The sequence below is a fragment of the Scleropages formosus genome, chromosome 6 (assembly GCF_900964775.1).
Source record: "Scleropages formosus chromosome 6, fSclFor1.1, whole genome shotgun sequence".
Taxonomy (NCBI): Eukaryota; Metazoa; Chordata; class Actinopteri; order Osteoglossiformes; family Osteoglossidae; genus Scleropages; species Scleropages formosus.
In genome coordinates, this window is record NC_041811.1 from 36,080,012 (window position 1) to 36,097,555 (window position 17,544).

Here is a 17,544-nt window from a genome sequence, read left to right on the forward strand (position 1 = left end):
AGAGCTCCCAGCCCCTTGAAAACATCTTCAAATCTGCAGACAATATCATTTGCAGTTCCTTGTTGTGCCAATGCTACATCATGACTATTGATGCAATACACTCGTTTGACCAATCCTAACTCCTCACAAGCTTTGTCACCAAGAAGGGAGTGATGGTCATCTGTGACTACAACAAAGACAAGGCGATGAATTTTGCTCTTTACACATACTTTGAGTCTACACACACCTTGAGTCTTTATGTCCTGCCCATTGTAAGCTTTAAGCGACACTGGACTTTTCCGAATGTGAGGTCTAATTTTCATCTCCCTTATGTCACTTGTGCTTATCAGATTGGCCTTAGCTCCAGTATCAAGTTTCAGTGAGACAATGGATCCGTTTATTTCTAATGACACAATCCATTTATCCCCAGACACACTGTCCACCTTTGAGACATTTTCTTCTTCAGTCTCATTGCTTTGCCGAACACTTTCTGTATCACCGTTGATCATTCCCACAAAGAAAGTCTCTGACAATTCCGTCTCTTCCACAGCATGCGCATTTGTTGTTGACTTCGACTTATTCTTCTTTGAGAAACATTGTTTGGCAAAGTGGTTCATACCTTTGCATTTTGCACATTGCTTCCCATAAGCCGGGCATCGTCTGGGTTGATGCACCGAACCACATCTTTTACAACTGAATGCCTCAGTCCCTGTCCTCGGCGTGGATCGTTCACTTTGCTTTTTTCATTTGTGGAGTGACAGCGCAGATTGCTGGACTGTCAGCAACAGCAGCGCCCACTTTGTCACCGAAAGTTTTCGAATGCAGCAAAGCAAGTTCACTCGCATGACAAATCTTGACAGCATCATCTAACGTCAGCTCCACTTCCCTAAGCAGTCTTTCCCTCACTTTCTTCTCGTGAACGCCAAAGACAATTTGATCCCTAATCAGCGAATCAGTCAAAACACCAAAGTTGCACGTTTTCGCTTTTAGCTTCAGGTCAGTTAAGAAAGAGCCGAAGCTTTCTCCTTGAATCTCAACGTGCTAGCGGAACACATAGTACCTCTCGTACGTCTCATTTTTCTTGGGCGAGCAGTGCTCGTCAAATTTCCTGACGACTTCCTCAAAATCCTCTCCATGCCCAGGTCTTGCGAATCATGTGAAGGTGTTGTTATAGACATCTAGTGCCTGAGGTCCAGCCACCGTCAGAAGCAACGCAATCTTTCGTGCATCCGTCTTGTTATCCAGCCCAACCGCCCGCATGTACAGCGAGAATTGCTGGTGCTTGAACGCCCGCCAGCTGCTGTCGACGTTCCCGGTTAGTTTCAAGGACTCCGGTGGTTTAACAGCATCCATCGTATTCCTCGCGTTTGTCAGCTGCTCAGAGCACTCCTGGTACCATGTTGTGTTTACTCAATAAACACACAGAGAATGATGTTAACTGGCACGTAGCCTCCTTTAATGTTCACGCTGGGTTCTCACAACCATGTACTTTTTAGTATCTCCGCTAAATCCGCTTCCTTGCCGCCTCCGTATCCTTCCTGTACTTACCGAACACTTCTGCCCTCTATAGGTAATAACAGAAAACACAACTGATCACCACATTCCACGGTTGCCATTTATTGGCAGCTTCCTAAGTGGCACCAGGTGTTGCTCATGGGTCAACGACACAATTCAGGGTAAGCAGCTTCCACAAGGGTACTACAGCTGGAGATGAGATTCAAACCTGCAACCTTTGGGTCTAAAGACAGCACTTCTAATCACTGCACTACCAGCTCTCCTTTTTTCTTATTTACTGTGTAGCCCCCATGTAATCTGTTCTCATGTTTGTGTATTTGGTGTGTAACGTTATGGGTGTAAAATAGTTGTATAAATATTGAGAAGGTTATGGTTTTGTAATGTGATGTTTTTTTGTCCCTATATTGTAAGTTTTTTTTTGGGTGCTTATTGGCAGGAAAAATGTCATTTTTCACTCCGTTGTTCCCATAAGCTATGCGAGCCGAACAGCTAGCAGGCCTCTGGACTGCAGAGAGAGTCGCCAGGACTCGCCAGCATCATCGCTCCACACTTGCCGAAGAGAGAAAGGATGTCCTCCCCGTTCTCCCTGCAACTCCATATGGGACAAGTGGTTTCAGATGGTGAGTGTATGACATATACTGGTAATATGTTGCCTGAACCGCTTGTCCCGTACAGGGTTGCGGGGAGCCAGAGCCTAACGTGGCAACACAGGGCGTAAGGCTGGAGGGGGAGGGGACACACCCAGGATGGGACGCCAGTCCGCTGCAAGCACCCCAAGCAGAACTCGAACCCTAGCCCCACCAGAGAGTAGGACCTGGTTCAACCCACTACGTCACTGCGCCACTGCACCCCCCCCGGCAATATATGGCAGAGGAAATTAAACATGAAAAGACATTTATGGTTATAGAAATGAGGGAATTACACTTCAAGGCCATTGTTTTGTGTTCCTCCAGGTTAAACAAAAAAACACCACTGGGTGGTTGGTAGTGTAGTGATAAGACTGAACACCCAGCTGCTTCCCACCACTCACCTGACTCTGTCAAACAATTGACTCAGCACTACACTACACCCCAACTGCCTACAGCTCGCAGCCATACACACGTCCTGTCTTGTATATTTCTTTATTGTCTTGTGCTATGTTCTGAGTTGCACCATGGTCTCCAAAGAAATGACACTTCGTTCCACTATACACAAACTGTATAGAGGAAAAAGAATAAAAAGCAACTTGAACTTGACTTGAAGACCTGTTGCTTTTTACCCAAAGGTTGCACGTTTGAATCTCCAGTGATGTAACAAAGGTGTGTTGTATTTTATCATCTGAACTAGAGCAGGACCTCAGGTGATCACTTGGAGGTCATGTGTACATCAGCCATGACACTTATTACAAGAAAAATGCTCTGGATCGTTCCAGCTATGTGAAGAGAAGAGCTGGTTTTGGATCTAAAGGATGCAGGTTTTAATCCTGCTCATGGCTTGAGTACTTTCAGAACAAAATACTTACTCTAAATTGTTCAAGTAAAAATTGTTGTGCTGTAAAAATGAGGAAATAAACTTATAAGCTGCTCTGGAGAAAAGCACCATCTCAATAAATAAATGTAAAAGTAATCTCAAAGCATGTGCTGCCCATGCAAAGTGCTTCTCTATGCAAATACATGTAACACACACTGATACACATTTGCGGTGTGTTCAAAAGCACTTTGATAAGTAGCCTGTATGATCTGTCTCTTTGTCTGTTTATAATTTACTGTGATTAATGGTATTGAGTTGGTTGATTATGTTGGTTTTACTTTTTTAGTTCCTGGGTTTCTGTCCCTTTATGGTGGGGGGAACGATTTCATTTCACTTTATTACACTAAATGTCGGTTTAGAAAAAAAAAACTGTAGGTTTACTCAATGTTCTGCTGTTCACATTGTCACTGCACATTATACACTGTGTCACAGATTTATGTATAAAAATTCCAAATTTCTAACAGTAAGCAAAATGACCCAGCTGTATAAATCATTTCAAGTAGCGTAACATGGTAAGTTGCTTTGGAGAAAAACATCAGCTAAATGTCAATGTAAAATTATAAAATGTAATCTGTCCACCTAAAGACGAGTAGTAATGAGGTGTGAGATGAACGTGTCAAGGTACTCGTTTCCTATGGTGGACTGACAGCAGAGAGGCCACTCAAATGTCCAGATGAGTTGTTTGTGCAGCACAGGGGCAGGGAGAAGGACTGAGAGGGAGCTGCATGTATGGAACCACAAGGTCTGTGTGTAAATCACACATCATGATGGCACAGCGAGTAGCGCTGCTGTCTCACAGTGACTGCATGGTACGAGAGATCGTGGGTTTGATCCTTGCTCAGTCTCTGTGGAGTCTGCATGTTCTCCCTGTGTCTGTGTGGGTTTCCATGAGGTGCTCTGGTTTCCCCTCAGTGTCCAAAGACATGCTGTTCAGGTTCCCCCATAGTGTGTGAGTGACACAGAGAGAGTGTGTTTCACTGATGTATGGATGAGTGACCCATTGTAAGTAGTGTATCTAGTCGTGTAAGTCACCTTGTAACACTTACAACACCCTGTGAGTGACAGGTAATGACTGTTTCTCTTCATATGTTTTTCCAGGTTGTAAAATAGTGATCATCCCCCACAGCAGCTGCAGGGGGTCCGAGGTGCAGCGTTTCAGTAACTGTACAGAGTTCATGTTGTGAAATTAAGTGGTTTTCCATCCTTTTGACATTTATTCATTTTGGTGCTACTTTTCTCCCAAGTGAAGTACAATGTTAAAGTTGCAATTATTTACCCATTTATACAGCAGGCAAATTTTACTGGAGCAATTCAGGGTAAGTAGCCTGCACAAGAGTTCTACAGCTGGAGATGAAATTCAAACCTGAAACCTTTGGGTCTAAAGACAGCAGTTGTAACCCCTGCACTGCCAACTGTCTCTTTCTTTTGTTTATTGTTAGTCGCTGAAGTGTGTAGATCCCACTCTGTTGGACTGTTAGCTGTGCTGTTTCCTCAAGTCAGAATAAGTGTTTCTTCTCCAACGGACACTGAACACATTAGTTGTGTTATTTAAATGTGAAGTTCACTGTATGAATGACTGTCCAGAAAGAGATGGAGATATATTTTATAGTTTTGGTCGACACCTGAACTACAGGATTGTCATGGTCCCAAAACCAAGTCTGGATGTTTAAATGATGCATTCATTTATAATGACAAAAAAATCAACATGATGAACTACAATAAGTGCTTTGAAAAATTGTCAAGAGGAAATAAATACTCAGTCACTCTTCTGTTAAATGAAATCTAAAATATGGGCTGCATGAATAAATACACCAGAGTGTTGGATTTATCTGCTGTGCTTGACTCTGTACACAATAAGTTTAATTCTTAGCTCTTCTTATTCTTGTTCTTTCACAAATATGATCAAATTTCATTAAGTTGATGAAACTGAACGATCAGATATTTACAAAAACAGTGTCTAGACTGAGTGCTTGAAATACATTTCTGTACAAATTCTATCAGCGTGTTTTATTGCAGGTGATATTTTCAGGATTTTGGAGTGTTTTGAACTCTCTGGGAGAAAGCAGAACATTGAGGAAGCTCTCAAGTTGATTTTTGCCTGTTCCTCACATAATGTGTTGTGTGAAATCACATCATTATGTGAATTCCTGAGGGGTTCACATTATCAACATTGATGAAAACTCATGAAAGATGTTACCTGGAAATTCATAAAAAACAAACAAAAAATGTATTTATGTATGTATGAAGTACACCAATACTTCACATTTTTAATAAAAGTAATTTATGCATCAATTTATTTTAAAATTAAATACATTCATTTCATCATTAATAACAAGTTGTCCTAATGGAGGACTGTGGTGTTCAGGAAAATGTTATAGTCAATCCTGAAATCTAAGTCAGTTTTCAATTCAAACACAGTCCATATGTCCAGAAATTTTTCTATATAAACTGCCATGTTCTAATTTATGTCAGGAAGACTAATGGTTAATTCAGGGTACAAAGAGACTAACAAAGTACAGTTCATACATTTCTGTAAACATAATAACACTAAGTATAATAATCACGAAATGTTTTAAACCACTTTCCTTCTCAGAAGCTGCAGGGGGTCCCAGGTGCAGCAGTGCAGTAACTGTAAAGTGTTTTTGTACGACTCTATAACACTGTGTGAACACATAGCTACTACTGATGTAGTGCCAACTCTGACAGTAATAATGTCCTGCATCTTCAGCCTGGACTCCACTGATGGTCAGAGTGAAGTCAGACCCAGATCCACTGCCACTGAATCGATCTGGAGTCCCAGACACACGGGTTGTAGCATAGTAGATGAGGAGTTTAGGAGCTTCTCCAGGTTTCTGTAGGTACCAGGCTAAATAGTTGTTGTTATACACAGCAGTACTGGTTTTACAGCTCATACTGACTGTCTGTCCTGGTAGAACAGCTTTCACTGCAGGACTCTGAGTCACAGTTATTTGTCCTTTGGAATCTGAAAGAAAAAGTGTAATAATGAACATATGACCACATTATTGTTTTCTGAACATGAGTTCATAAATTGTTTTTTTTTTTTGCGAAATCCACAGACAGTAAATATTTTGAAACATATCTGAATAACTTTGCTTTAAAACTTACCTTGGATATAGAGTAGAAGTGTAAATGCAGAGATGAAGACACTCATAGAACTCATCATTGTTGTTTTGAGTTTTACTCCCATGAAGGACAGCTGTCAGTGATGAAGTGTCCAACTCTGAGGACTATAAACAGTCCCAGAGCACTGAAGCATGTGCTGCCCATGCAAAGTGCTTCTCTATGCAAATACATGTAAGACACACTGTGAGCCATGCAGTAATGAGTACAACCATAGAGTCCAGTAAAGTACCACGGTACTTGCAGTTATGTGATCATTATCTTTTCTAGTTTTTCTAAAAATTGTCAAATGGAGTCACTTTCCAAAATTTGGGACAAGAGAATAGGAGAGGGACAGGACTGTCACTGAACCAAAACAGAGTTGAATATTAATGATGCGTTTCTCTGTAAAAGCACAAAAAAATATTCATTGATAAAATATAAAAAGTGCTTTGAAAAATGTCCAGAGGAAACAATATCTAAGATCACATTCCATCACATGTCCAGCTCTTTTCACCCTTCTCCAGAAGTGGATATTACATTTTAGTTTTTTTGACACGTTGTGTTCAATTATTATCCTTTCAGAGACGGGCATTTCTATTCTGCCTTTAAATTCCCAGTTTCAGTAATTCTTGTCCCCCCAACACTCACACACTCCTAAGAGTGTTTTCCACACATCTGAGTTCAGTACAGTTCTGATTCTTGTCTTCAATCTGACATTCATTACCAACACATTCTTCTCAACTGCTCTCACATGAAAATGATCTGAAAAGCCATTTGAACCTCAGTCTTTTGTTTTCCCTCCACTGTGGAGGGACATTGTAAGGTGCTGTGATACATAAAGAGCCCTGATGTGAGTCTGTGCTCAGCAGTCACACTTGCAGTGGTCATAAAAGGCAGTGACTGTCTAGGAAATGTGCACAAACTTTACACTCCAAACACTCTCCACACAATCACTTTAGAAAACGGATTCTGATTTTTGGGAAAGTACTGTAATGGGTAACATCTGACTTTGGGACACCAGGTACAGTTGGCAGTGAACTTTGATGATAATCTAAGGACACAGGTTCGAATCCCACCTCCCACTTGGTACTATTCAAATTACCCAGCTGTATAAACTGACTGAGTTGTAAGGCGAAGCTCTCAATTTACCGGTTGATCTACGTTCCTACCCTCACCTATGGTCATGAACTCTGGATCATGACCTAAAGAATGAGATCGCGGATACAAGCGGCAGAAATGAGTTTCCTCCGCAGAGTGGCTGGGCGCACCCTTAGGGATAGGGTGAGGAGCTCGGTCACCCGGGAGGAGCTCGGAGTAGAGCCGCTGCTCCTCCGCATCGAGAGGAGCCAGTTGAGGTGGCTCGGGCATCTGTTCCGGATGCCTCCTGGACGCCTCCCTGGGGAGGTGTTCCGGGCTTGTCCCACTGGGAGGAGGCCTCGGGGCAGACCCAGGACACGTTGGAGAGACTATGTCTCCCGGCTGGCCTGGGAACGCCTTGGGGTTCCCCCAGAGGAACTGGAGGAGGTGTGCGGGGAGAGGGAAGTCTGGAGGACTCTGCTCGGACTGCTGCCCCCGCGACCCGGCCTCGGATAGCGGAGGAAGATGGATGTATAAACTGATAAAATTACTGTAAGTATCTCAATACTGCAAATCACTTTGGAGTAACAAATGAAAAATGTATCACATTCTTTTTTTTATCTGCTGTCACAGCTTGTGAAGTAGATGACACACACATACACACATTTTCAGAACCGCTTGCCCCATACGGGGTCATGGGGAACCGGAGCCTACCCAGCAACACAGGCTGTAAGGCTGGAGGGGGAGGGGACACACCCAGGATGGGACGCCAGTCCGTCGCAAGGCACCCCAAATGGGACTCGAACCCCAGACCCATCGGAGAACAGGACTGTGGTCCAACCCACTGCGCCACCGCACCCCCCAGATGAAGTAGATCAGTGGAGAGAAATGGACAGTATCATGGACAGATTATCAGTCTACAAAGATCCTTAAATGTTCAGAGGAAAAACTCCTAGAGCTCACTTTTCTGTCAAATGTAATCTCAATTATGGGCTGAATGAATAAGTGCACCAGAGTGTTTGTGTCGTGTCCTCGTCAGCCAGCACATCGGCAACACCTGCTGGTCCTGGATGGGCGTGAGGATAAAGAGGACGGCCGAGGAGACGTGAATGTGGAACCTTATTTTGGGCAAGCGCTGTAGCCGAGCGGCCAGTGTTTCCTGTTCCGACCACCGACCACCGACCACGACTTACTGCCCATCCTTGTCTCGCCCTCTAAGCAACGCTTGTTGATCGCTCGACCCTTCCACGTCCCTCAACCTTCCCTTTTCGCTAAGCCTTGTGTAAGAGACGAGACAGGAGATGCCGTTGCAGCAGTGGGCTTTTATGTGCCCTAGTTAGACAGGGGAGAAGGAAGGAAACGGGGACCAGGGAGAGGCTTCGTGCTGGTCATGGGGGCAGGGAGAGTCGGGTCGGTCGGGAGGCGGGCGTCGTCTCATGGTTCGGCTTCGGGTTCCTCCTCGATGTCTTCTGCCAACTGCTGGGCACCGGGGAAGAAATAGGGAGTGAAATCAGCCCCAGTTGTGGCTGCTCTTCCCCCATCTCTGCCACCTCCCCGGGCCGCCTCGGAGTGTTACACACACACACTTCCTGAACCACTTGTCCCATACAGGGTCACGGGGAACCGGAGCCTACCCGGCAACGCAGGACGTAAGGCCGGAGGGGGAGGGGACACACCCAGGACGGGACGCCAGTCCGTCGAAAGGCACTCCAAGTGGAACTCGAACCCCAGACCCACTGGAAAGGAGGACCCGGTCCAACCCACTGCGTCACCGCACCCCCCTCGTGCTACAGCCTGTTTTTCCAAATAAAAGGAGAACATATGAATCTGTGCCTGAGTCCGTTGTTTCCTGGAACACAGCAAACATGACACTTTGTTTCTGTGTTGACTCTATACACAATAATTTTAAATTGAAGTTGTTCCTTTCCTCTCACAAATCTGATCAAATTTCATTGAATTTATTCAACTGGAAAGGTTCGCAACACAGTGTCTAGATTGAGAGCTTGCAATACACTTCTTTACAAATTCTATCCGTGTTTATCATTATAGGTGATATTTTCCCAGTTTTGGAGTGTTTTGAGCTCCTTGGGAGAAAGCAGGACAGTGAGGAGATTCTCATGTTGATTTTTATCTGTTCCTCACATAATGTGTTCTGTGCAATCATTTCATTGAGTAAATTTCTGCTGTGAGGGGTTCACATTACATCACCTACCTACTTTTTTAATAAAAGGATTATTTTGAGGGCTATTTTCCAATTTTTTTTTTAAAAAAAATATCATTTCATTATCAATAACCAGTTGTGCTAATACAGGATTCTGGTGTTTGAAAAATGTTACAGTTGATCCTGAAATGTATGTTGGTTTTGAATATTAACTCAGTCCATATACATTTTTCTACACAAACTGTCATATGATAATTGTAAGGCTCACAGATCTATTGCTGAATTCAGGGTAAAATAAAAGTAACCCAGTACAGAGGTTTCACTCTCACACACACACACACACACACACACACACACACACACCTCCTAAACCGCTTGTCCCATACGGGGAACCAGAGCCTAACCCAGCAACACAGGGTGTAAGGCTGGAGGGAGAGGGGACACACCCAGGACGGGACACCAGTCCATCGCAAGGCACCCCAAGTGGGACTCGAACCCCAGACCCACTGGAGAACAGGACCTGGGCCAACCCACTGCGCCACCACACCCCTACAGAGGTTTTCTAAACATAGTAATATGAAGGAGAATAATCATGAAATGCTTTAAGTAAGGGGTGCGGTGGCGCAGTGGGTTGGACCAAGTTCTCTTTTCCAGCGGGTCTGGGGTTTGAGTCCTGCCTAGGGTGCCTTGTGACGAACTGGTGTCCTGTCCTGGGTGTGTCCCCTCCTTCTCCGGCTTTCTGCCCTGAGTTGCCGGGTAGGCTCTGGTTCCTCGTGACCCCGTATAGGGGGTGTGTGTGTGTGTGTCTGTTAAATAACCTTCCTCCTCAACAGCTGCAGGGGGTCCCAGGTGCAACAGTGCAGTAACTGTACAGTGTGACTGAGAAGGTTTTTGTACGGCTCTATAACACTGTGTGAACACACGGACACTATTAGGGTTGTGAAAACTCTGACAGTAATAATGTCCTGCATCTTCAGCCTGGACTCCACTGACGGTCAGAGTGAAGTCGGACCCAGATCCACTGCCACTGAATCGATCTGGAATCCCAGACGCACGGGTTGTAGCAAGATAGATGAGGAGTTTAGGAGCTTCTCCAGGTTTCTGTAGGTACCAGTGTAAAATGTTGTTGTTATACACAGCAGTACTGGTTTTACAGCTCATACTGACTGTCTGTCCTGGTAGAACAGCTTTCACTGCAGGACTCTGAGTCACAGTAATTTGTCCTTTGGATTCTGAAAGAAAAAATGAAGTTTCATCATGAACCTAAGACTAAATAATTTTGTCATTTAGTACAATGTAATAAATGTGATTTCTTAAAACACACAAAGAAAATGGTTGCACACCAAAGGGAAATACATATTTTTTAAGACTTACCTTGGATGAAAACTAGTGTAAGTGCAGAGATCAAGACGCTGATCGAACTCATTGTTGAGTTTTACTCCCATGAAGGACAGCTGTCAGTCATGAAGTGTCCAACTGTGAGGACTATAAACAGTCCCAGAGCATTGAAGCATGTGTTGCCCATGCAAAGTGCTTCTCTATGCAAATACATGTAACACACACTGATACACATTTTCAATGTGTTCAAAAGCATTTTGATAAGTAGACTGTATGATCTGTCTCTTTGTCTCTTTTTAATTTACTGTGATTAATGGTTTGGAGATTGTTGATTTTGTTTCTTGTTTTTTGCTCTTTAGTCCTTTGGTTTTTCTGTCTTTTTGTGGTGAGTGATCGATAAGGTATCAATTCCAGTTAATTTATTACACTAAATGTCTATTTGAAAGAAGGGATTTCATTCTGTGCTACTGTTCACATTGTCACTGTACATTTTACATTGTGTCATAGATTTATATATAAAAATACCCAGTTTGTGAAAGTCTGAGAAAAATAACTAAAACCCCTCTGCCACGCCCACACCTCCGAGCCGACACGAAACACCTTGGACGCAACGCAGACTGCAGCATGAACGGCTGCGTCAGACCAGCAGCTGATGCGGAACCTTATTCAGCCTCCTTGTTAGTGACCTTCTAGCCATTTCCTGTTGCCGAACGCCTTCCCCGATCCCGTCCCTTGTTACCATGATCCTGTGCCTCTTGATGATCATCGACCTCTTGCCTATGTACCGACTTCGCCTTTTGGATTCTCCCTGTTACAATGTTCGCACCTCGAAGACCATTTGCCTGTTCTCTGACCTCCTCTCTTGGATTTCCCCGAAGACACCACGTATACCGCTCTGCAATTGGGTCCGCCGCTTCCTTCCAGACCTAGCCATGACACCCTCCAGTACTGAAAATTCTCCTTCTTAATTAACTATATTATACAAATCTCATTAATTTATAACCATAGATTGGGGTTTAGCACAAGAAAAAAGAAGTTTACCACAAGAAGGAGCCTGTTTTTTGTCACTGGATGTTGAGACTGGAATTTGGAAAACCATGTTACACACACAGGGGGCGCAGTGGGTTGGACCGGGTCCTGCTCTTCAGTGGGTCTGCGGTTGGAATCCCGCTTGGGGTGCTTTGCGACAGACTGGCGTCCCGTCCTGGGTGTGTCCCCTCCCCCTCTGGCCTTATGCCTTGTGTTGCCAGGAAGGCTCTGGTTCCCCGCGACCCCGTATGGGACGAGCGGTTCCGAAAATGTGTGTGTGTGTGTGTGTGTTACAAACACATGCAGACACACTGGCTGAAACCACTTGTCCAATGTGGGGGTCGCAGTGAACCAGAACCTAACGTGGCAACACAGGGCGAAAGGCTGAAGGAGGAGAGGACACTCCCAGGATGGGACGCCAGACTGTCGCAATGCACCCCAAGCAGAGAGTGTGACCTGGGCAAACCCGTTGCACCACCACACCCCCATTACGGAAAGGACAGTTTTCTGAAAAATTCTTATTTACCAGTCACCATGTATTGTTTTAAATGTCTCATGAAGTATTACTTTATATACACTGTATTAAAATAGCTGAGAAGAACCAAACACAGTACATATACAAAAGAAAAGACTGCACAAGTCACTCTAACGTGACACATGTTACTTTGTACAAAGGCACATGTTACTGTGAATCAAAATAACTCACTGCACAACAACTGGATCCTCTGCTTCCAAGTCGTGAATTTCCCTCCAAAAATCTACTTGAACGCTTAAATTCTGAGCACACGCTGTCCCTCTGCTTTGTGCTCCTATGGCTCACATCACTTTTTCTAGGACTGTCTCTTGTGCTACAGTGTAAATTAACTTGAATATGTAGATACAGCAGCGAATAGTGGTGACTGACAAAGGTTTACCTGTCACGCCCCCCACAGCGCCACAACAGGGAACACCTGCTTCGAATTATCAAGCACAAACTTAAAAAGGGGCTGCGGAACACAGCCCGATGCGGAATCTTGTTCAGTCTTATTGATGACTTGTGCTCCTAGTCTTGCTCCTTGTTCCTCGCCCTGCTTCTCGATCCTCGTTCCTCGCCCTGCTTCTCAATCCTCGTTCCTCACCCTGCTCCTCGCTCCTCGCCCTGCTCCACACTCCTCGCCCTGCTCCTTATCTCCGACTCACTGGTTTGCCTGATCACTCGCCTGTTTCTTGGATTACGGTTCTTGGATCTGCCCCTTTGGATTCTGTTTGTACATTGGTGACCCTTTGCCTGTTCCCTGACAATGTCTACTGAACCGCCCCTTGACCAAGCTTCCTGTGCCCCGCACTTGGGTCTGACACAACCGTCCCGGGGGAATAGCATGACACTCAAAATGTCTTTCACCTTCCTGCTTTGCCTCTGCTATGCTGTCTGCTCTCCCTTCTGGTCCGCAATTCTCGGATCTATCAACAGACGATGCCACTGACACTTTCCTTTCTAACCCTGTCTTCCTCCCTTGACTCTCTCTGTCCATTATCTTCCAGACCAGCACACCCCAGTGCCACCCCATGGCTGACTGATACATTACATGCAAACAGGACCGGTGTGAATATGACGAAAATCCAAGATTCGCTCAGACCTGGATGCCTACAAACAACTCTTAGCTACTTTTTTCTCTGCTGTCTCTTGAGCTAAAATTACCTTCTACCACAACAAAATACAGTTTGCAACTAAAAAACCACACAGACTCTTTGCCAGCTTCTCATCCCTCCTGTGTCCTCCGCCGCCCCCTCCTCCGTCTTTTCTCACTGCTGATGACTTTGCTTTGTTTTTCAGAGACAAAGTCAATGCGATTATGGACAAGTTCTCAGCATGACCCTGTGAAAGTGATGCTCTCTAAATTCCTTGTTTCCGTGTCTCCTTACCCTGTGCCTACGTCTCCCTGATATCCCGACCCACAGCTTTGTTTCTGGACCACGACTTTGGATTTTCCTCCGAACGACGGTTGCTGCACGTTGACCTGGTGCCTGTCCTTTGATTTCGTTATTTCACCTGCCCCTTGTCTGCCCACGCTTTGCAATAAGCGCTGCACCTGCAGTTGGGTACGTTGCCTTTGTTCCTGCCTGCAAGCATGACACAAGTTACATCCTAGACCCACCTGTCATGTCCTACTTTTGATCAATGTGCCACAGCTCCATCATCTGGTAACATGTCTTAATCGCAGTGAATCGCAGTCAGTACCATGTACTCTCAGTTACAGGTATTGTAGGTAGTTACGAGTGGATTGTAGAAGAGAGTTAAAACTGTAGAACTGCATACAATGTCCATCAATACTGAAAATTAATTTGATTTATCTTCTGAAATCTTGAGGTCATTAACAAAATTAGAAATTGAAAACTGGGCCCCGTAACGTCAGGACGTGAAATGGACACAGACCCAGGTGCGATGATCTCAGTAGCAGAGTCTATACACAAGTGTAGAGAAATTAAGTGCAATAGTAACACAATGACTACAGAAGAAAGAGACACACGGGCTCTTCTCACAGTAAATTAAATAGTTTTAGGTGTACGACACGAATACACTGAGACTGGATTTCGACGGAGATGGAACACGAGATGTGGAGAGAATCACAAAGGACTGGAGCAGAAACACAGTGGAACAGAAGTTGGGAAACAGCTTGGTAAACAAATATCATGAGGGAAGCCACAGGAAAGTAGTAAAATGCTGATCAATAAGCCACAAACCAATGACATGACTTCGGCCTTTTAATAGCACTGGGAGCTGGTCAGCTAAGGTCAACTGAGGTCAACTGAGGCCAACTGAGGCCAGGTGTGTTGATGCAGTTGGACTGATGCTGGACATCAGGGATTTCGACCTTGGGGTCGTGACATGGACATGCTATGAGTTTAGAGACCATTGGTTTGAGAGGGTCTTGTTTGGTTGCATAGTCTGACATTGATCACTCAAAACTTTTGGCTGCTATTTAACACTCATATTCTCAGTTTTACACAATGAAAGATGGAATAAACACAGAAAATAAGAGAAAAATTCCAAATAACTGATTAAAATATGCAATAGTGGAATTTGTGGTGTAAAGGTGTGTTCAGTGGTGCTGTGTGTTTGATCATGACAATAATCCACGGTGAGCAGTGAGAGACACACTGGTGTCTCACAGGACTTTTTGTACAGCCCCTCAATGACTTTCACTCACTGTGGTGGACTTTTGGTAGCGGCACCAAACTGGAAGTTGGCAGTAAGTATTTCATCTTTTAACTCAATACCATCGACATCAAAGCTCTGCACAGATACTTTTTATGTTTTTCCTTTGTTCTCTGTTTTATTGTCATATTTATAGTTCATATTGTCTAATGTGCTCCTACCAGATGTTTTCTGAGAAACAATTTGCTTAGGGGTTTCAATTATTTGTGTAAACTTTTCCTTATTCGGACAATATGTTCCTTTTTTTTTGTGTGTTTTTTGCTTCATTTTGTCAGAAATCCAAAAATAAACTTCAAATTGTCAGTAGAAAAGAGCCCCATAGGAATCTGGTGGTGCGGTGCATTTTATTGTAAAAGCTCCTTTTCACATCATCAATCATGGACACACCGCTGTGATTCTTTTCTTGAAGACACCAGACATGAGACTAAATTAGTATTTACCATGAAATGCCGGTAAACACGGTATATTGACGGTACACTGGGCGCTGTGGAGGTTTTTGTACGAGCACGAATAGGCTCTGAATCACTGTGGTACACTTTTGGCGGAGGAACCAGGCTGGAAGTTGGAAGTAAGAACCTTTTTCTATATTATATCCTGAACGCTGTAAAGTAATGAATGTAACTCGTTTTATTCCCTTAGTACATTTATATTCTTCAGCTGAGTGTCTCATTTGTGTGTTTTCAGCTGTTTCACTCAAAGTCGTTGTACTGAACGTTTGGAAAAACAGCTTCAAATCATTGATGTTGCAAAATCGTTGAGAACTCATAGATGCCAACGATAAATAAAAATAAATGCGATAAATAACGATAATTAATATGGCGATAAGCGTCTTTACTCTGTTCACGGATTTTCTGATTTACATTTAAACCTGTAAAAATCATGTTTCAGCAGAGTGTTTCCAGCTCTTTTCAAAGTCGTTACACTGTACCTTGTTTGGTTACAACAGTTTCAAATGATGTTCGAAATATTGACAGCAACAGAGAAAACAACGATAAATACATAATAATAAATGCGATAAATAACGATAATATGCGATAAAAGCGTCTTTTACTGTTTGTTCACTACGGATTTTCTGATTTCCATTTAAACCTGTAAAAAATTGTTTCTTCTGTTTTATAAATTCATTATTTGTTCCTCCGAATTAATGTTTGTTTTACAGCTGTCAGTAGTAAATAAGATGAAAATAATACAAACAACGGGGTGCGGTGGCGCAGTGGGTTGGACCACAGTCCTGCTCTCCAGTGGGTCTGGGGTTCGAGTCCCGCTTGGGGTGCCTTGCGACGGACTGGCGTCCCGTCCTGGGTGTGTCCCCTCCCCCTCTGGCCTTACGCCCTGAGTTGCCGGGTTCGGCTCCGGTTCCCCGTGACCCCGTATGGGACAAGCGGTTCTGAAAATGTGTGTGTGTGTGTAATACAAACAATGTGATAAATAATTGATGTGCTTTGCCAGTTTTCCATGGTCTTTAATTCAATATGCATCCAGTTGTCTTGACTTTGAGCTGAATTCAGTCCATCACTGATACACTGTTACAAATCGATCAGTGTGTTATAAAATGAAGAAAAGCAGTGTGCGGAAGAGCTGCATGAATATGTCCAGAAGGGTGGAAAAGTGACACATTATGGTTTATAGCATTGAGCTGTGGAGGTAAAAATGACCTCTAAAGGAATAAGGATCTGTTCTCTTGTATTAATGGCACATTATGATACACCTCATACATACTGTGGGTGACATTCATAAACTGCCTATACATTCCTCCTTTGAGCGTTAACTAACAGCTCTTTTCCTCCTCCGCTACGTACAGGTGATGAGACACAATGCGATGTCCGCTGTTAAAGGTGTTCCGTCCACTCGCTGCCCTCTCTCTGACCTCTGACCTCTGCCGTCTCCTAGGCAACGCTGCCCCCGTCCTCACGGTCCTGCCCCCGTCCAGTCAAGAGGTGTCCGGTAAGAACAAGGCCACGCTGACGTGTCTGGCCAACAAGGGCTTCCCCTCCGACTGGAAGCTGGAGTGGACGGTGGACGGCAGGACCAAGCCTGGGGACGCGAGCCGCGGACTCCTGGACAAGGACGGCAAGTACAGCTGGAGCAGCACGCTGACCCTCCCTGCGGACGAGTGGACGAAGGCGGGCACGGTGGTCTGCAAGGCCACTCAGGGCTCCCAGACTCCAGTTCTGGAGACGATGAAGAGAGCCGACTGCCCCGTGTAGATGGGCGTCTCATTACTGTGTTTTTACTCTGTGCTCTACTCCACTCTTACTGTTTTCGTAACTAGTAACATAGAGGTTAATAATGTGCTTTGCTCCACTATATATGTGAGACCCTTTACCTTGAGCTTCTCAGTATTATCCAGTGTGTCCTCTGCTCCTGTTCTGTATTAGATTATTGCTGTGTTACACTGTGTGATCTTGTGCTTCAGTGACGTCTGAAATGCAGCTGAGAATAATAAACGTTTATTGAATCAAATACGCAGTTGTTGTTTCCCTTATTAATACATATTGTGTCACATGAACTGTAATATAAGTGTTCATTTCAAATAATTAGCACAGTCCTGTTCGCAAAGAAGGCATAGAAATTACAACAAAATGTATTAATTCAATGAAAATTTATATTTAAAGAA

General features: G+C 44.1%; 1 gene segment (V, D, J or C); it reads left to right on the plus strand.

Moving 5' to 3' along the window:
* Positions 1-14,921: 14,921 nt before the first annotated feature.
* On the plus strand, positions 14,922-17,306 carry LOC114910720 (Ig lambda chain C region-like; the record flags this gene model as incomplete). The annotated part of the segment is given in 2 exon segments: positions 14,922-14,961; positions 16,818-17,306. Coding segments are annotated over 2 exon segments (357 nt in total), but the record flags the coding sequence as incomplete, so codon positions are not given.
* Positions 17,307-17,544: the final 238 nt, after the last annotated feature.